Raw genomic sequence first — 21,051 nt, 5'->3', positions numbered from 1 at the left:
TAGCAGACGAGAACAATGGAGCAAAGATGGCGTCAGACAATGTGCGCCCACACGTCCCTATCACAGCCAGTGCGGGTACAATAGCGGCTACCTCTGGTTCTCTATCGCCGCTGTGCACCGGCCCCACCTCTACGCGCTTCACCAATCACCGAAGGGCGACTACATGTTCCTCACAGATAGGGGGACTTCTAAACATCCATTTACTATCATGTCTCATATCACCATAGCTGCTTCACTGCAGCCCGTAATACCAGAGGTCTCTTATAGAAATCATGTGTATATCTTACAGGTCACCTCTGCCTCGAATATTTACTTTTCTGTTTCAGAATAAAACCTCCTGCTCCCCCCGCATGTAGAGAAACAATGGTACAATCCAGCTGGTTTCCCGCCCTCTGTGACGTGCCGTGACGTTCTCCGGCCTCTCTTTCTCCAGGTCGTCAAGCAGCACAGGGGAGTATTTCGGAAGAGGCCTTCGTTGTTCGGTTTCCGTCACCACCCGCCCCGTCTTTGGCCCGTTTCCTGCCTGCCTTACGATCGGTGAGACGTGCGCTGTTTCCGGGTTGTGAGGCTCGGCTGCCCCGTGTGTGCCGGTGGTCTGTCTGGGCTCCCGTTAGGCCCGGCTCCGTGTGACTGAAGGCCCCTGCTTCTGCTTCCTATATTAATGTATTGGGTGGTTTTGTTTCTTTGTCGCATTTTTTTCTTCCTCGTAAAGAGAAGCGTGGGCGGGCGGGTCATATTGTGAGGGGAGCGCGGGGTGGCGGTGGTGGCCTGCGGCTCCTCCCTGTACATAGTGCCTGCCTCCAGTCCTTGTGGTGAGGGGACACGGTGTGGCGGTGGTGGCCCGCGGCTCCTCCCTGGCTGTCCCCCCTGTATATAGTGCCTGCCTCCGGTCCTTGTGGTGAGGGGACACGGTGTGGCGGTGGTGGCCCGCGGCTCCTCCCTGGCTGTCCCCCCTGTATATAGTGCCTGCCTCCGGTCCTTGTGGTGAGGGGGTCGCAGTGTGGCGGTGGTGGCCCGCGGCTCCTCCCTGGCTGTCCCCCCTGTATATAGTGCCTGCCTCCGGTCCTTGTGGTGAGGGGACATGGTGTGGCGGTGGTGGCCCGCGGCTCCTCCCTGGCTGTCCCCCCTGTATATAGTGCAGGCCTCCAGTCCTTGTGGTGAGGGGACACGGTGTGGCGGTGGTGGCCCGCGGCTCCTCCCTGGCTGTCCCCCCTGTATATAGTGCCTGCCTCCGGTCCTTGTGGTGAGGGGACACGGTGTGGCGGTGGTGGCCCGCGGCTCCTCCCTGGCTGTCCCCCCTGTATATAGTGCCTGCCTCCGGTCCTTGTGGTGAGGGGACACGGTGTGGCGGTGGTGGCCCGCGGCTCCTCCCTGGCTGTCCCCCCTGTATATAGTGCCTGCCTCCGGTCCTTGTGGTGAGGGGGTCGCAGTGTGGCGGTGGTGGCCCGCGGCTCCTCCCTGGCTGTCCCCCCTGTATATAGTGCCTGCCTCCGGTCCTTGTGGTGAGGGGACATGGTGTGGCGGTGGTGGCCCGCGGCTCCTCCCTGGCTGTCCCCCCTGTATATAGTGCAGGCCTCCAGTCCTTGTGGTGAGGGGACACGGTGTGGCGGTGGTGGCCCGCGGCTCCTCCCTGGCTGTCCCCCCTGTATATAGTGCCTGCCTCCGGTCCTTGTGGTGAGGGGACACGGTGTGGCGGTGGTGGCCCGCGGCTCCTCCCTGGCTGTCCCCCCTGTATATAGTGCCTGCCTCCGGTCCTTGTGGTGAGGGGGTCGCAGTGTGGCGGTGGTGGCCCGCGGCTCCTCCCTGGCTGTCCCCCCCTGTATATAGTGCAGGCCTCCGGTCCTTGTGGTGAGGGGACACGGTGAGGCGGTGGTGGCCGCGGCTCCTCCCTGGCTGCCCCCCCTGTATATAGTGCAGGCCTCCGGTCCTTGTGGTGAGGGGACACGGTGAGGCGGTGGTGGCCCGCGGCTCCTCCCTGGCTGTCCCCCCTGTATATAGTGCCTGCCTCCAGTCCTTGTGGTGAGGGGACACGGTGTGGCGGTGGTGGCCTGCGGCTCCTCCCTGGCTGTCCCCCCTGTATATAGTGCAGGCCTCCGGTCCTTGTGGTGAGGGGGTCGCAGTGTGGCGGTGGTGGCCCGCGGCTCCTCCCTGGCTGTCCCCCCTGTACATAGTGCAGGCCTCCGGTCCTTGTGGTGAGGGGGTCGCAGTGTGGCGGTGGTGGCCCGCGGCTCCTCCCTGGCTGTCCCCCCTGTATATAGTGCCTGCCTCCGGTCCTTGTGGTGAGGGGACACGGTGTGGCGGTGGTGGCCCGCGGCTCCTCCCTGGCTGTCCCCCCTGTATATAGTGCCTGCCTCCGGTCCTTGTGGTGAGGGGGTCGCAGTGTGGCGGTGGTGGCCCGCGGCTCCTCCCTGGCTGTCCCCCCTGTATATAGTGCAGGCCTCCGGTCCTTGTGGTGAGGGGACACGGTGAGGCGGTGGTGGCCGCGGCTCCTCCCTGGCTGCCCCCCCTGTATATAGTGCAGGCCTCCGGTCCTTGTGGTGAGGGGACACGGTGAGGCGGTGGTGGCCCGCGGCTCCTCCCTGGCTGTCCCCCCTGTATATAGTGCCTGCCTCCAGTCCTTGTGGTGAGGGGACACGGTGTGGCGGTGGTGGCCTGCGGCTCCTCCCTGGCTGTCCCCCCTGTATATAGTGCAGGCCTCCGGTCCTTGTGGTGAGGGGGTCGCAGTGTGGCGGTGGTGGCCCGCGGCTCCTCCCTGGCTGTCCCCCCTGTACATAGTGCAGGCCTCCGGTCCTTGTGGTGAGGGGGTCGCAGTGTGGCGGTGGTGGCCCGCGGCTCCTCCCTGGCTGTCCCCCCTGTATATAGTGCCTGCCTCCGGTCCTTGTGGTGAGGGGACACGGTGTGGCGGTGGTGGCCCGCGGCTCCTCCCTGGCTGTCCCCCCTGTATATAGTGCAGGCCTCCGGTCCTTGTGGTGAGGGGACACGGTGTGGCGGTGGTGGCCCGCGGCTCCTCCCTGGCTGCCCCCCCTGTATATAGTGCCTGCCTCCGGTCCTTGTGGTGAGGGGACACGGTGAGGCGGTGGTGGCCCGCGGCTCCTCCCTGGCTGTCCCCCCTGTATATAGTGCCTGCCTCCAGTCCTTGTGGTGAGGGGACACGGTGTGGCGGTGGTGGCCTGCGGCTCCTCCTTGGCTGTCCCCCCTGTATATAGTGCAGGCCTCCGGTCCTTGTGGTGAGGGGGTCGCAGTGTGGCGGTGGTGGCCCGCGGCTCCTCCCTGGCTGTCCCCCCTGTATATAGTGCAGGCCTCAGGTCCTTGTGGTGAGGGGGTCGCAGTGTGGCGGTGGTGGCCCGCGGCTCCTCCCTGGCTGTCCCCCCTGTATATAGTGCAGGCCTCCGGTCCTTGTGAGGGGACACGGTGTGGCGGTGGTGGCCCGCGGCTCCTCCCTGGCTGTCCCCCCTGTATATAGTGCCTGCCTCCAGTCCTTGTGGTGAGGGGACACGGTGTGGCGGTGGTGGCCTGCGGCTCCTCCCTGGCTGTCCCCCCTGTATATAGTGCAGGCCTCCGGTCCTTGTGGTGAGGGGGTCGCAGTGTGGCGGTGGTGGCCCGCGGCTCCTCCCTGGTTGTCCCCCCTGTATATAGTGCCTGCCTCCGGTCCTTGTGGTGAGGGGTCGCAGTGTGACAGTGGTGGCCCGTGGCTCCTCCCCGGTTGCCCCCTCTGTATATAGTGCCTGCCTCCATATACTGACAGCAGCCCCTCCATTAGCCCTGTAGTAGGGCTGCTGCCGTACAGCAGTGTCAGCAGTTCACTAATGGGCTCTCCCCTGGATCCATCTGCAGTCAGCTGATGCCTACAAGCTCCAGGGAGGAATGGCAACATTTGTATCAACTTTTAAACTTTTTTTTCCTTCTTCCCTCTCTTCAGGTCTCACATTATTTCCCCCTACTAGCGCTATATATTTGTACATGTGACATCATGAAGAAGGCAGCGGCATCTGTTTTGTTCCAATTTAGTCCGCACCTTAAGAGAACGCCCAGAATTTGGCACCATATACTAAATGGCTATGGACGGGCGGACCGCCGCTGCCAGCAGTCCAGGCGCTCTCCCTGCTGATGCAGCTAATAGGCATCCTGCTGAGTGACGTCTTCAGGGGGAACCAGCGGGAGCCGTCGTGCGCTGCACAGGACGCTCAGGCGCTGCGACTTCAGGCCCGTTTATACGTAACGATTATCGCTCAAAACTTGTTCAAACAATTGAATCTGAGCGATAATTGTTCAGTGTGAATATGGAAAAAAATCGCTCCCTCGTTATTGTCTATTTAAGCCGACTTCTCAGACACTTAATTAACTCGCTGGCTTGTCGTTCCGTGTGAATGCTCGGTGCTGAGCGGGAAGCCCGCGAGTCGCCAGCAACTCTTTCAGTTTAAATGCTCTGCAAGAGAGCTGATGACCGTAGCGGTGACGTCCAAAATGGCTAGTGACATCACACATGTGCATCATTGTGGCTGCCAGCGCTTCGAAGGTGGAAAGTATGATGTCCCAGGGGGCACAGCTGGTGGCACTTTTTTTTTTTTTTGGGGGGGGGGGGGGGGGGTAGGGCAGGGAAGGTGCCTGAACTGCCCATCGGACCGTCCACTGCTAACTAGCATAAGACGCGCAAACAATTTCTGGGGTGATATCTCAAGATAAGAGCCAGAGTGGAACAAAATAAAGGTACTGCTGGGCTCATCGTGTTGCTGGGCAACAAACAATAAGGTGACAGATTTCCCTTTAAAGGGTTGTAGCAGAATTATGTTATCCCTTATACACAGGATAGGTGATGGCTTCCTGATTGTGGGGAGGGGGCCGCCACTTACCTGAAGAATGGGGATCCTGTGTCCCCCTGTTCTCCACACTCTGAGCTTACTTGCGCCAATACGGGTGGGGGTCCTGAGATAGCCTCTAGTCAGATAACTGTTAATTCTGAACAACCCCTGTAATAAAGTTTTGTAGTTGAACTGAACTTTTTTTTTTTTCTTAAATCAAGTACCTTAGGCTAACCTCACACGGGCGAGGGCGATATCAGGTTGTAAGTCATGGCCCGATATCGCCCTTGCCATCCATGTGGATGCAAGTTATTTGATAATAGCCATACATCACTTTGGGGATGAAGGGGAAACAGCCACGGCATTGCAGAGTTCTCCCATTGCTCTCAATAGGGCCAGCCCTGCTGCCACCACCCCCGTTGTAACCGATGGATGGTGCGATACGAGATCACGCAGCTGCATTGTGGTGCCATGCAGGAAAACCTCGCTCACGTGTATGACCCCACCCAGAAGAATGGGATTCATATTTGCTCGTCTCGCGAAAGCACAAATCTCACTCGCTTCTTCTTGGCCCTGTGAAGCCGGCCTTAAGCGGGAAAAGTGTTTAAGCGTATGTGAATGTACAGCCATACATTTACTGTTGACTAATGTAGCTTTTTTTTTTTTTTCCATACGTTCTTTTGTGGGACAGAAGAGCACGGTGAATTAAGCTTTTCCATCCTAAAAAAAACTCGCCCCTGTAAGAGTGTTCCCAGCACTCTTTACTATGTATGACTTCATCAGGGGGTTTCATCACAGTAGTGCCGAAACCCCCAAATGGACCCCTTCACCTCCATTAGTGAAACGGACATGGCTTTGGGGTGTCGCGAGGGTTCTGTTTGCTTCTGTTTTTGGAGTATAGAATAACGTAGTCGACTACACTGCTCAATACTCCAAATGTAACGGCAATTAATGGATCCCTTGTCAAATGGCCGTAGTCTTATATCCTCGATAAAGAGGGAGGCTGTAGCAGAAGAAGACTTAGAGGAGCTGTCACGTCTTCTGATCAGCGGGGCTGACTGCAGGGTTTTACAGCAATGTCCCTACTGATTCCAAAGTAGCTTTCCTGTCGTACGTCCCCATTTGTCCCTACCAGCTCTTGTTATATCGGATGCCCCACAGCAGTATTATCAGGTGGGTGATGGCTGCTGCTCGGTATCAATGGATGATGTGATTGACACTGAGTGGTGAAGTCTGCCCCCTGACTGCAAACTGTTAGCTGCTCACGACCCTAAATGCGAGTTCCTTCTGTATTTTTCGGTTTTGCACTGCTTCTTTCAGTTGTGTGATGTCCATGCCGGTATCAGATCTGACAGTATCGGCCATCGTGTCCATTGGCGGATGGATCGTTTACCACTGATGTATCTAAGCATTATAGATTTTTCTAGCAGCTCTACTCGCATTACATGGCCAAAATCCGTGAGCCTGAGTCCGGCCATCTTGCCCTCCAGTGATATATTGGGTCTTATACGATTTAGGATTTCTGTTTGTTACTCTCGCCGTCCAGGACATACGCAGCAGCATTCACCAGCACCACTTTTTTCTCAGTCCAGCTTTCACATCCATACATGGCTCCCGGATACGGTGGCTTGCACTATCCTGCGTTTAGTTGCTATACTAATATCCCTACTTTTCCAGATTTTGCCCATGTTTAGCATTGCGCTTCGCCCCATTGCTATCCTACGTTTTATCTCCGGCTTAGATTCTCCAGCCTGGTCAATTTTTGAACCAAGGAAGATGAAGTCTCACAAGCATTCTATGGCTTCATTGTCGATTTTTGATTAGAATTTTTTTTTTTTTTTGCACTTGTCATAATTTTAGTCGTCTGTAAATTCAGATATACCGTATATACCGGCGTATAAGACTACTTTTGAACCCCGAAAAATCTGCTCTGAAGTCGGGGGTCGTCTTATGCGCCGGTAATACAAAAAAAAAGTGTAAAAAAAAAAAAAAAAAAATCATTACTCACCTCCCCCGGCGTTCTGTCGCGCTCCGGCAGGATGTCGCTCGCTCCTCGTCCCCGACGCAGCATTGCTTTCTGAATGCGGGGCTTGAAATCCCCGCTTCCAGAAAGCTAATACACACGCCGTCAGCCAGTTACAGCCATACAGCATTGAATGGCTGTGATTGGCTAAAACACACGTGGCTTCAGCCAATCACACTATTCAATGACATCATTGAATGGCTGTGATTGGCTGAAGGCGCACGTGTGTTAGCAATCACACCCATTCAATGATGTCATTGAATAGTGTGATTGGCTGAAGCCACGTGTGTTTTAGCCAATCACAGCCATTCAATGATGTCATTGAATGGATGTAACTGGCTGACGGCGTGTGTATTAGCTTTCTGGAGGCGGGGATTTCAAGCCCCGCATTCAGAAAGCAATGCTGCGCCGGGGACGAGGAGCGAGCGACATCCTGCCGGAGCGCGACAGAACGCTGGGGGAGGTGAGTAATGATTTTTTTTTTCTCCACTGTAATACCGGCGTATAAGGTGAAAGTTGGGGGGTCGTCTTATACGCCCCGTCGCCTTATACGCCGGTATATACGGTAGGCCCATTTTTTTCACTTTCAGTTTTTTAATCTTCCATATCAGCGGCTTCAGACCGGCTTCTGTTTCTGCAAGCAGAGTTGTCATCTGCATAACGGACATTGTTGATGTTTCTTCCACCTATTTTCACCCCAATCTCCAATTCGTCTAGGTCCATTTTCCACATGATCACTTCGCATATAGGGTAAACAATAAGGCCGCCTGCACACGGGCGGAAATCCCGCCGCGGGATTTCCGCCGCTGAAAGTCTGCATAGGAGTGCATTACAATACGCACTCCTATGCAGACGGCCGCAGTTTGGCCGCGCGAAATCTCGCGCGGCAAACAAACCGCGGCATGTCCTATTTTTCTGCGGGGCACGCACTCACCCGGCCGCCGGCTCCGGTCTGCGCATGCGCGGCAGCCGGCACATGAAAGAGCTGGGGCCGCCAGGCGCGGGAGAGTACTCGCTCGTCCCTGCAGCCTCTCGGGTCGGGTCCCGCGGCGAGAATTCTCGCTGCCGGATCCGACCCGCTCGTGTGCAGGCGGCCTAAGGGTGAGAGGATGCAGCCCTGTCAAATGCCTTGGCTGATCCCAAACCAATCTGTGTCCCCGTATTGGGTTCTCACAGTTGCTTCTGGGTTGGTATAAAGTGATTTTATTAGATGCACCGATATGCCCAGCTCTTGTATGGGGCACCATAGCTTGTCATGGTCGATAAGTCAAAGGCCTTGATGTGGTCAATGAAGCACATGTAGATATTTTTTTGGTATTCTCAAGCTTTTTTTTCATGGTCCATCACAAGTTTGCAGTATGGTGGCAGGTGCCACGTCCTTGCCAGAATCCTGCCTGCACATCAGTGGGTGTCGCTTCAACTGCTGATCTCAGTCTTTCCTGTATAGTATTGAGAAGGATTTTGCATGTGGATTGAGGGTTATTGTTCAGTAGTTGGAGCAATTCTGGGAGTCGCCTTTCTTTGGTAGAGGAATGAAGACAGATCTTTTCCAGACCTGTGGCCATTGTGTGGCTGCCCATACGGCCTGGCACAACGCTGTGATGGTTTTTCCTGCTACTGGCAGCAATTGATCTGCCAGTATGTTATCTTTGCCTTGTGCTTTATTTCTGGCTACTTGTTTCATTGCCATAACTACTTCTGACTCCATAATGGAGTGCTCCGAGTCTGCAGGCTCCACCTCATGCAATGGTCTAGCTATGTGGTTGCAGGCATATAGTTCCTCTTAGTATTCCCTGCACCTATCCTTGATACTCTGTTGGCCATTCAGTTCCTCCCCACTTTTGCCTTTGTGCTGTTGTGTGCCAAGGAAGGGTAAGAGGACACGAAAACCCGTGAGAATAGGCCTCACATATGGCCTTTCATGGCTTGTGCTTTGAGTTGTTTGCAATGCTTGTTCCACTCCACTTCCTTATCTTTCCGGTGGTATTGTATCTTGTCACCACCAGGAAGTAGGGGTGACAAGATTGACAGGGCAATGACTCCCCCTGTTCCTAATTGGCTGGTGGCTGCTTCCCCTTCCTCAGCCTCACAGGCCCTACCAGTCGCTGAGAATTTTGTCTGGGTGGCCATCGGGGAAAATACTTCGGCTGGGAACCTACTCGGCTCCCCATCTGCCTCTCAGCAGCGGCGGCGGTAACAGGTGCTGAAGGTAGAGGAGGCAGGGAAGCAGTACCAGACACCGGCTTCCATCTCCCCTTTAGTGGCCCTGTTGTCACTCTCCCCAGTGGCTGTAGTCTCCCACCTCCGCTTACCTCACCCTTTTCTTGCCGCTTGCTGAAAATCGGCACTTAGTTGCCGTCCACCTTTGCTGCTCTTCTTTTATCAGCTATTCTGAGGGTTTGCTATAACAACCATTACCGTCGTTTTTCCTGCTTCCTATAGGGGACATGCTTACTGGCTGTTTCCATAACCGTGGACTGTATATCGTGCCATAGTTCCTCTGGATGCTTTTCTGATGTGTCAAGCAGTTCATCGGTTTCCTACCTCTGTAGTGTATAATTGGGGGATTTTAGAGGTGTTGCATTTTCTTAATGGAGCACCTTTCTTAATGCTACAGAATTTGATCTTTGCTGCAAGGCATTCATGATCTTTGCCGCAGTCACTTTTTTTTTTTTTTTCTGCAACGACTGAACTTCACAAACTATGATTACATCCTATGTAAGCAGTCTGATTTCGATGGAGGCCATTGGGAAATGTCCACGTGTACAGTTGGCGTTTGGGATGTGTTATCCCGAGCTGTTTCTTTCACAAATCCAAATCTTCCTGTGATACTAGTGTATCCAATGGGAGCTGATGGGGAACAGCAAAAAGAAAAGGGTGTTGGAGTCAGTGGGGACATGGCTGTAAAGCTATGCAGCTGACCCCACTGATTGTGGGACATGGAAATGCCCTTTAAAGAGGACTTCTTATCTTAGACACTTATGGCATATCCAGAGGACATACTATAGATGTGTGATGGATGCAGGTCCTACCTCCGGGATCCGCATCTACTGCTCTCCAGTGTGAAGGTCCCCCAACTCCTTACTGCCTAGCAAGTTGGTCACCACATTCAGGCTAAGAATGGAAAGGCAGTCTTGCGTGTACTTGGCACTCTTCTCAGGCATTATATATATATATATATATATATATATATATATATATATATATATATATATATATATATTTACACACACGCTTACTGAAAGTCAGGGATAATAAGTGAATAAATGATAAACTTTTTTTTTTTGCATTTACAGGGGGTGATTTTCGCTCAATTTGGCTCATTTGAATGAATTTTGAGCTATAATGGTCCCGTGTAAATGCCCCATAACTCTTCACTGTGGGGTCTGTCTTCCCAGATAACGCAGCTTCACACTGCTCTCCCCTGCCTGCTGCGTGTCATCCCTGTCGGCTCTTGCAAGCAGGGAGAGCAGTGTGAAGCTGGATCTTATCATACACTGCAGAGTCAGTACATGGTTACAGACAGTGAGTCAGATGAGTGTTCTTGTTTATAATCAATATGATGGTTACATGATCCCGATAGGTGCAGGCCTCACACTTATCAGGTGTTTGTGGCTAGCTACATTTATGCTGGTCTATAGAAATGACAAACTGCTAAATAAGACTGATCCCCCAACTATCAGACACTTCTGGCATCCATGTGTATGTAGTCGGAGGACGTCTTTCCAGTTATGAACAGTATCTTGAAGTTCTTAAACTCCGTATTTATCCTGGATGTTCATTTTATGACCACTATAAATGCTCAGTGGTTCCCGCACAGTCATGTCTCTTATTTGTTTGCCGTCAGTGAATCTGGACCTTCCTATTTAAACCTAGAAGCCAAAAGCCCGTTCTGACCCTAACCTTTCTCGCTGATAAACTTTTACTCTTCTAATACACTTATTTTTACTTCTACAGGGCATCTTTTTTATGAATAATCAAAAGCAACAAAAGCCAACGCTATCTGGCCAGCGTTTTAAGACCCGAAAAAGAGGTAGTGTATCTTGTATTGAATGACTAACTGGCATAAATAGGGCATGTCACACAGCATATCGCCCTCCATTGGTACTTGCCACCTCATCCTGTATCTTCCATTATAGATGAAAAGGAGAGGTTTGACCCTACTCAATTTCAAGACTGCATTATTCAAGGCTTAGACGAAACTGGCAACGATTTGGAAGCAGTAGCAAAGTTTCTTGATGCTTCAGGAGCAAAACTTGACTACCGTCGCTATGCAGAAACACTCTTTGACATCCTGGTGGCTGGTGGGATGCTGGGTATGTAAAGTAAAATCATCCTGCTGAACTTATCTACTCCACAGTATTTAATTTCATATGTCCACTTCATTCATGGTGTGGAGTTAGTATGGGCAGCAGCTATAACACTGCAGGAACTAAGTGTTCCAAGTTTTAGGCCTCATGTCCACGGGGAAAATCGGGCCCGCTACGGATTCTACATGGAGAATCTGCAGCGGGTCCCTCCTGCCCCGCGGACATGAGCGCTGAAAATAGGAATAAATGAGAATAAACTCACCTCCCATCCGCTCCGTTTCTTCTCTTCGCCGCGGCGTCATCTTCTCTGCGTCGCGGCCGGATCTTCTTTCTTCGGCTCAGCGGATGCGCATGATGACGTCGGTGACGTGCCCCGCGCATGCGCCGTCCCGAAGGAAAAAGATCCGGCCGCGACGGAGAGAAGATGGCGCCGCGCGAAGAGAAGAAACGGAGTGTGTGAGTAAATCCCGATTTTTGTCTCCCGCGGATCCGGACAGCTTCCATAGGCTTCAATAAAAGCCCGCGGGAGACCCGCATGAAAATGGAGCATGGTCCAGATTTTTTCATGCTCCTTTTTTTTTTTTTAAATCCCTTTTATTGACCATCCGCGGGTATTTATCTACCCCGCGGGTGGTCAATGCATCCCTGTGGGGTGCGGATCCGCGGGCAGGAGAAGAGTTAAAATCCGCTGCGGATTTTAATTCTTATTTTGCCCGTGGACATGAGCCCTTAATGTTTTGGGTTTTTTTCTCTCCCCTTTAGCACCGGGTGGTACTTTGGCCGATGACGTGATCCGTACCAACGTCTGTGTGTTTTCTGCACAGGAAGATCTAGAGACCATGCAAGCATTTGCTCAGGTCTGTAGTCGTGTTGTTTGAACGCGCTTATAGTATTACTCTCTGGAGCACTGTTGTGAATTTCTCTCCATCTTTTATGTAGGTTTTTAACAAGCTCATCAGACGTTATAAATACCTGGAAAAAGGCTTTGAAGACGAGGTCAAGAAGGTATGAGACCTCTTACTGTATATGACAAAGTGGGCGCCACAGAACGCGTTTTGTAGAAAGTTCCCACTACTGACCAGTCTGTTTATGCAGACTCTTCTCTGCTCAGTGCAGTTTAGAAAATGGAAGTTGAACTCTTCAGGGGGTTGTCCGGACAACAAAAATGTACTTTGAAACTTTTTCCCTTTTCTCAAAATAGCTAAACTACTACCTCATTTTAGGTTGACCAACATGAATGACATTAGATTTTGTTTATTAGCAATGTCTTTTAAGATGTACAAATCTCAAATTAAAATACACTTTGAAGTTCATAGATGCACTAACTTCAAATAAAAGGGCAATATGTGGTGCCCAGTGCTTGTCCTGGATACCGAAATACTGGCGATATGCAGTCTTTAGGACTGGAGTAATTCAACATTTCTGGGCAGAAAATGTCACTTCACCATACGTAACAAACATCAGAAGAGGTATTACAAATACGTGGCATCCTGGATTCTAACCCGAAATTGCAAAAAAAAAAAGCAACACGTGCAGGTTTTTTTTATCATTATTGATTTATATTCTAAGATTTATGGCTTATTCAGACGACCGTATATCGGCCGGGCATTCGCCCTCGGCAGGGGGAGGAGGCTGGGAGCAGTGCTCTGAGCTCCTGCCCCTCGGCACTATTTGCAATTGGAGGGGACTGGGGGGAGCAAAGTCGCTGAACTAAGTTCCGCTCAGTGCACTGCTCCCGGCTCTTCCAGACTCCTCCCCCCTGCAGAGAGGGACGCTGTATATCGGACGATATACGGTCATTTGAATAAGCCCTTAAGTATTAGGGCTGGGGTCACACAGCGTGGCTTCGCAGAAATCTTGCAGTTTTGCCACAGCGGAAAACAGATTTCTGCAGGATATGCGCTGCTTCAAAACCCACGGCACTTAGCCGCAGGCTTTGGAGCGGCTTCGCCGCGTACTTTTTAGTTGTGGCCAGCTCGCCCATAGAAAGTGAGGCTGCAACAGGAAAAAAAAAAATTGACATGCTGTGTCCCGGGAATCCGTGCCAGCTGTGCCGTGACGGATTGTCTGTCCCATGTGGACGAGATCCTTGACAAATCTCGTCCACATGGCTGGCTAATACCAGGATTGGCGGTTGTAGGGAAACTCTACTGCAAATCTGCCCTGTGTGAACCCAACCTTATGGTATCTTCACATTTTAGTTCAACTACATATACTTTTGTTTAATGATTTCGTGTGTGTGTGTGTGTGTGTGTGTGTGTGTGTGTGTGTGTGTCTCAGAGCCAAGAGCTAACTCAACGTCTTCAATGTCATTTTCATTTCTTCCATGATAAATGATTAACAAATGCCTATTTCTAAGTCAGAAAGATTTTCCGCGTTGACCAATGTAAATGGATAAAACTTCTGCTGTAGCTCCAACTGTCTTGTAATAGCCCAATGCTTAGCTGTTCTCTCCCACAAGGATCGAGTATCCCTACCCCGCTATCCTCCCAGTGATTGCTGTGAAAGTTTGTCACAGGAAGTCACCTGACCCATTCTGGCATCGGGAGTTCAGAACGGATGCTGCATCAGTCGGGTGACTTCCTGTGACATCTTTCACAACAATTCTTGGTCCTTGTGGCAGAGAACTGGTAAGTAATGCTTGTTATCTTTTTCATAGCAGTACAGTTGTCTGGTTATCAGAGAACCCCTTTAATTCCTAGGGGCAGCTTGACGTGTTAAATATGTAAAATTCACTCTTTCACTAACCTTTAAAGCTGACTTCCGTTGAAGGTCTGTCGTAGCAGATTATATCTAACGCTTAGTGTTTGGATATCTTTCCTTGTAGCTGTTGCTGTTTCTGAAAGGTTTTTCAGAGTCTGAGAGGAATAAGCTGGCCATGCTCACCGGTATACTTCTGGCCAACGGGAATCTTTCTGCATCAATTCTCAACAGCCTCTACAATGAGAATTTGGTTAAAGAAGGTAGGAATGATCAGAAATGCTCCTAATTATCTTCTGAAATAAAATGGGTTATCCTACAATGAACATTGGCTATCCGCACCATAGGTGATTGATAAATGTCTGATTTGCTCACCAATTAGAATGGAACCGTTGCAGCTTCCTGAATGCACTGCCACAGTGAGGATGAGTTTGGAGTGGCGGTCATGCAGGTGCCTTGCTGCTGCATTCAAGGTCTATGGGGCCAGTGAAAAACAGCCAAGCGCAATACTCTGCATTGAATAATCAGGCAGAGTACTTATGTGAACCTTGCTTCATTCAAACTCTTCACAGTTGATGTTCCCACGGTTGTGGGAAGTTATAAAGCTATCCCCCCTATCCTGTGCATGGTGGATAACTGATCGATGAAGAGGTTCAACTGCCAGGACCACCACCACTGAACCTGAGAACTGGAAGTCAGTCGGTCACTGGGAGAGGGTAAGGGGGAATCAGTCTGGGTTCTGGCAGTTGGACCCCTACTGATCATACTTATCCACTATGTACAGGATGACGTCAAACAACCTCTTTAATGAGGTATCGGGGGTGGGGGTTCCAGGACTCATGTTTTCAGTAGTTGGAGGGACTCTCCTCAATCAGACGCCTGTTCTGTTGATAAATGTGGTGTCCTACACAGGACATTTTAGTAAGCCTTAAGTAAATAACATCTATGTTGGGGAATAGGTTACCTATAATTTGAACATAGAAATGTGCAGCATGCATATTTACTACAGCAAAAAACTTGTACTTTTTTGCAGGAGTTTCAGCAGCATTTGCAGTAAAATTATTTAAATCGTGGATCAATGAAAAGGACATCAACGCAGTAGCTGCTAGTCTTCGCAAGGTTAACATGGACAACAGGCTTATGGTAACTTATATTTATAGTATGTGTGTGTGTGTGTGTGTATATTATATTCCCTCTGGTTGATGGGTTATTGTATGTTAATAAACTTGATAATATCGTTACTAGATTTTGCCTGTTTTAAAAACTTTACTAAATTTCCATACAAACAGCTTCTGCAAAGCAGACAGCTTGTGGACTGCACGGGCTACACAATGGAAGGGATTACTGTGAAACGCTGTACATCTATGGCCTGGGCTCAGCAGCGGGTGCCATCTGTAACTGACATCCAGAATCCAGCTGTAGTGGCAGTGAACGGAGTGAACCCACAGATTCCTACAGTTAACCTCTTCCATGTCACAATGAATGATTGCAGCATGCACAGGGTTAAGAGGGAGCTCTGACATCATGGGCCCTCCACCATCCAGTTAGAGGGCAGATGGGTTAATATGGCAACAAGGCGCCAGTCAGTGGCCTCTGTCTCTGCTGTGGCTAGTATGTTGAAAGAAAAGAGAATCCCTACAGCATAGTTTTTGAATGATCAAAGGATTGCAGGTTCCAGTCCCCAATGGGAACAAAGGGTTAATAAAAATTGGTGAAAAAACACAAACTGAACAAATAATAAGCAATTAAGTTGACTGTCAGCTTAAAAAAAAATTGTAAATTGCTGGCCCCTCTTGTGTAAATGCTCAGCGCTTCACCTAGGGATTGAAGCGCTGAGTGAGAAACCTTGCGGTCCAGCAGGGTTTATCTCTGCGTAAGCATTCTAAACGAGCGCTGACTACCTTAGCTGTGACATCGGCGCCCGTCCAGTCGTTTAAAGGACTGTCGTCCTGTGTAAAAGGGGCCAGGAACCTTTTTTTTTTTTTTAAACAATACTTTACCTTTTTAGGAACTTTTCCCTGCAAACAAGCAGAGTTTGGAACACTTCACAAAATATTTCACCGATGCAGGATTGAAAGAGCTTTCGGAATATGTCAGGAATCAACAAACAATTGGTGCTCGTAAGGAGCTTCATAAAGAACTACAAGAGATGATGTCACGAGGAGAGCCTCTTAAAGAGGTAATCTACAACTCTTGCATATTCCAGCTGCCTGGTTGTGCCTGCGGTACTGCTAATGTAACAATTATATTGTCTTGTTTGGTTTGTTTTTTAAGATTAGTATGTATGTAAAAGAAGAAATGAAGAAAAATAACATCTCGGAGCAAACCGTAATTGGCATCCTGTGGTCAAGTGTGATGAGCTGTGTGGAATGGAATAAAAAGGAGGAGCTGGTTACAGAGCAAGCCATCAAACACTTGAAGGTAACAGTAAATGAATTAGACTTGAGTGCTCGTACATGCTGTCGATGCATAGAGATCGCTGCTGATTGCCAGGGATACCCTGGACTTGTACAAGTGTAGCCTGGCAATTAGTGGTGATTCACATGGGGTTACCACATATAAACTGACTCGTGTATGATCACCCTGGAATTCACATGGTGGAATTTTACAGATTCTGCACCCAACTGTGCTGCGAGATCTTTTTAACATTCTATTAAATGCTATGAGAAGATGTGCTGTAGTTCATACAGCGTGGATTCTGCAAATCCATGTGGGAGAAGAATGCCATGGCGCCTCTTTTGTGTAATCCACACTGGGTTGCTGCACTTGGATTTGTCCCATTGACTGGCTGAATCTGCTGCAGAACTCTTGAGACTCCATCTTGAGTTCTGTCATGCGTTAGACTGTCAAATCTGATGTGAAACCAACAATGAAATACCCTTAGTCCTCATTCATACGGGCTCAAAATGCTGCAGACCTCTGCATGAAAAAGCTTCAGCCTTTACAATACAAGCCCTGTGGATAAGATGTAAAAAAATCCCGCCCGTGTGGTGCAGAACTCGACAAGCTGTGGATTTTAATTCTGCAGAATGACAATTGTTTGCTGTGGATTTCAGCTCTTGCAATGCAGCAAATGTGTATTTGTAGCCTAAATCTCTAAGTGAGGTGCACAAAAAAGGCCAAAACACAGTACAAAGCTGGCTTATTGTGGGGAATGTTGACAGTCTGTAGGAAATACCTCCATAGTTTTGAATTGGTGGAGAATCGCTGACTTGCACAACCTTAATTATGAATTTCATGTGATGTAACTTTTCTTTCCTCTAGCAATACAGCCCTCTCCTTGCTGCCTTTACTACACAAGGTCAGTCTGAACTGACTTTGCTGCTGAAAATTCAGGAGTATTGTTATGACAACATTCACTTCATGAAATCCTTCCAGAAAATTGTGGTGCTTTTTTATAAAGGTAAGTGTCTTAATGTTCTTCCAAAGGGTTTGTACATGGGAAGGAGAGATTCAAAAGAGAAGGAGTTTGAGGACTTTAAAGGGATTGTTAAAGTAGTTAAGATTTAAAACAAATTATGTATGTATATGGCTGAGCATGCAAGAGAATTAACAAACGAAGTAGAACTTGCCTCTCTTCATTCCCTGAGTAACAGTGGAATGGCTCTGGTGAAGATCCTGCTGTTGGCACAGGCCAGAAGTCGGGTGACTGCTGCCTCCAATCAGACTGCAGCATCCCATTCTGAACTCCTGGCACCCAGTATGCTAGTGCTGATGTCAGCAGAACGGTAGGGGACACTGGAGCCTCTGACTGCAGCAGTCATTTGATTTCTGGTCTGTGCTGACAGCGGGATATTCACTAGAGAGATTCTGGGGGGAAAAGAGAGAAGAGTCCTGCTTCTCTTTTATTGCATGTATTGCTATCTTAAATAATATTTTTATTTATTTTTTTTAAATGCTCAGATAATCCCTTTAAGTATGCCCGGGCTAATATACTCTAGCAAACTTTTTTTTTCCTGTAAGCAGAAGTCATCTGAAAAGGTCAATAAACCTTAATATAGTCAGTAGCCTGTGCTACAAGAAAATAAACCTTTATGACCAGACTTGTGTACATGCAAAAGCATTGTCAGGTTTTGGGTACATGGGCAGAAAATGTCATTGCTGCCCCTAAATCTGTGGAGGAAAGCTGCCTTGCAGCACCGTATTTAACTAGTTTCCTGCAGTCAATGCAGAAAGTCATGTTGAAACAGTCTTCAATGAACCTTTTAGCAGCAAGTTGGCCTTGTCTCCTCACAACCCCAATCAACTCTTCGACACCTTCCACTCCCTCAGCCCCAAAGAACAGGCCCCCATGACTGATCTAAGTGCTGGAGAACTAGCCGCCTATTTCAAAGAAAAAAAAAAATCGACAACATCTGAAAAGTCTCCAAAAACTGCAAAGCTAGCCCCGATCCCAGTCTCCTCAGCTCTGCATCCAGCACCTACCCCCTTTCTATGTTAGGACCAACGACAGAGGAAGAAGTCTCCAGGCTGCTTTCCACTACCTGCCCCACCACCTGTGCTAGTTACCCTCTCCCCTGTCACCACCTCTATCCCTTTCCCCAGCTCTCATTACTCACCTCACCACAATCTGCAATCTCTTCTTAACCTTTCGACTTGACCCCCCCACTTCCCACTCCAATTCATACTAAATGCGGCAGCTAGGCTCCTTTTTCTATCCAACCATTACTCAAGACGCCTCTGCACTATGCCAGTCACTGCATTGGCTGCCCATCCACTGCAGAACGAAATTTAAACTCCTCAACCTCGCCCACAAAGCTCTGCATGGCGTCACGCCACCATATTGCCTCTCTCCTGTCCATACACCACCCAGCCCATACACTCCAATCTGCTAAAACACTCAGACTAAACACTCCTCTAATACAAACCTCACATGCTCGCCTACAGGACTTCACCAGAGCAGCACCCATCTTCTGGAATGCTCTACCCCAAGGCATCCGGACAATTCCTGATGCATGAAAATTCAGATGCGCCTTAAAAACTAACCTCTTCAGGGAAACATACCAAATCTCCTGACCTAGTCCACCTGCCCCTCCCTATGGCTCCCCACACCTTCACCCTGCTTATTTCATTCGACCTCTACTCCTGCACCTCCTTACCGCCCAGCCATATCAAGCATAGAGCCAACTATATGTCAACTCATTTTTCATTGCGGCCTCACTCCTCTCTATGGCCGAACCACTCCAAAACCACTCGGCGAAATGCTGCGGGTTTTGAAGCTGTGGCTCTCCCGCAGAAATCTCGTGGCTTTGTGGTGCGGCCAAGCCGTGAGATTCCTGTCCCCCGGGAGCCCAGCCTAAATGGTGTTTTTCTGCTGCAAAAAATGTCATGTGCCATGTCTTTTGACTTGGAGTCCATTCACATGGCAATGTGCCACTTTTGCATTCCACGGACACTAAGTAGCCCCATAATGGTTATTCAGATGACTAACTTAATTTTTTCTTTCAGCTGAAGTTCTAAGTGAAGAGCCCATCTTAAAGTGGTACAAAGATGCACATGTTGCAAAAGGAAAGAGTGTCTTTCTGGAACAAATGAAAAAATTTGTCGAATGGCTTAAGAATGCCGAAGAAGGTAAGCTTTTATATAAAGCCTTTCACTAATTGGTACCTAAAGTCACATTTTTGCCTACTCTCCTGAAAAAGTTGGCAAAGACGGCTGGAAACCAAAGTGGGTTTTCCAGCTATACAATGCAGTGGGTATGGGGTGAGGACGTCCCTGCTCCCATCACTGCTAGAAATGTCGGGTGAGACTGTCACACAACTTGGGCCCTGTGTTCTGTTCTCTCTTCTACCTCTTTTGGGTCCTATATGATTTCGAGAGTTGGCAAGGCTCTTTCAGTTCTTGCGGTTTACGGCTTTGTCTATTGATTTTAATTTTTTTTCTTCCAAAAGGCTTATTCTAGTTTTAAGCGGGATAAAGTGTTTTATATGGATATGTGCAAACATAGTAAATGAAGAGAGGTGACTAGTTCCAGCCTAAACACCATCTAGGATCAAAAGCTCCTTGCATCTGGGCGAGAAGTGGCTTCCTTTAAAGGGATCTTTCAGCACTTTTTTTTTTTTTTTTTTTTTTAATCCTCCCTCCTTGCACCCGGTTTCTGTACTTTTGCCCACGGAAGTTGGCACAAGGACAGTGCATTAGACTAAACTTTGCTGCTGTGTAGGCATGTACATAGCCTGCAGAGATGAGTTAATATGCTGACGGGTGATGGAATGGTAACATGGAGCCAAGTGAGTATAATGTACATCCCTGGACTCCTCGTGACTTCTATAAGGTGCTCATAGGTGATTGCCTTTAAATGACTTTACAGCTCTGGTGAGGGACAACTTGTGTCATAAGGGATATGTAAAACTTTGGGTGCAGTGCACTTCCCCGGGCGCCCATTTGTATACTGATATGGGATCTGCCTGTTTGAATTCTGAACCTGAATAGGGATGCTCCTTGTGCTTAAAACGAATGCTAAACTTTCAATTTTGTCGCAGCAAAGTTTGGTAATCCCATCTTAAAATATTGTATATAGAATATAAAATTATTTTAAACCTGTATAGGTTTGTCCTAATTTTGAGCTAGCTGTAGCAAGTTTTCAGTTGATTTAGGTTTGTCATATGAGCTTCTATGCCTCTTGGCATTGCTTTAGCAGGATCTCAGAATAGTAATGACTTGTCAGCTCGACTCCTGTCAACCTTTTTCTTTAACCCCTTAAGGACCAGGCTGTTTTGTACCTTAAGGACCAGACGCTTTTGGTGGTTTGACTGCCATTTTATTTATTTTTTCAGTTTAGTTGAAGGTAAAAAGTGAAAAATCTTTAAGTATAGATTTTTATTTTATTCTGTAATTTTTGTTTTACTTTATGTAATTATCTTTACTATATATGCCCCCATGCCGTCATATAAGACCTCCTGGGGGACACTCAGATGAGTTATTATTTTTGATACTTTCTTGCTGTGGCTTGGGCATCCATAGGAGCCCCAGTCACAGGAAAAACATTCCCTGTAGTAACAATACTCACTGATAGAGCTGATCAGGGTCTGCTACGACCCTGCAGCTCTGCTGTAGCAGGGGTATCCCGGCGGTCACGTGACTGCCGGTTCGTGTAGTGGAAGTTACACTTCCACTTTTACTTTTTAGTACATAGTGCTCATTGAGCGCTGTGTACTCAGAAAAGGAGAAGGCAGAAAGGGCTCTTTTTTTATTTTTTATTTTTTGCAGGAAGAGCTGA

At 49.0% G+C, this 21,051-nt stretch overlaps 1 protein-coding gene across 1 annotated transcript in view; it reads left to right on the top strand.

The window, feature by feature from the left end:
- Positions 1–398: 398 nt before the first annotated feature.
- Positions 399–21,051, top strand: part of BZW1 (basic leucine zipper and W2 domains 1) — a 22,408-nt gene continuing 1,755 nt past the window's right edge. The window contains exons 1-11 of the mRNA XM_066575460.1: positions 399–537; positions 10,780–10,855; positions 10,962–11,138; positions 11,895–11,989; positions 12,072–12,137; positions 13,960–14,095; positions 14,866–14,975; positions 15,841–16,011; positions 16,107–16,253; positions 17,097–17,235; positions 19,281–19,403. Coding sequence (XP_066431557.1) covers positions 10,792–10,855; positions 10,962–11,138; positions 11,895–11,989; positions 12,072–12,137; positions 13,960–14,095; positions 14,866–14,975; positions 15,841–16,011; positions 16,107–16,253; positions 17,097–17,235; positions 19,281–19,403 — 1,228 coding nt within the window. The 5' untranslated portion in view covers positions 399–537; positions 10,780–10,791. The remainder of the gene's footprint in view (positions 538–10,779; positions 10,856–10,961; positions 11,139–11,894; positions 11,990–12,071; positions 12,138–13,959; positions 14,096–14,865; positions 14,976–15,840; positions 16,012–16,106; positions 16,254–17,096; positions 17,236–19,280; positions 19,404–21,051) is intronic.

Source organism: Eleutherodactylus coqui, chromosome 8, assembly GCF_035609145.1.
Source record: "Eleutherodactylus coqui strain aEleCoq1 chromosome 8, aEleCoq1.hap1, whole genome shotgun sequence".
Lineage (NCBI taxonomy): Eukaryota > Metazoa > Chordata > Amphibia > Anura > Eleutherodactylidae > Eleutherodactylus > Eleutherodactylus coqui.
This window is presented reverse-complemented; position numbering and strand designations above follow the sequence as displayed.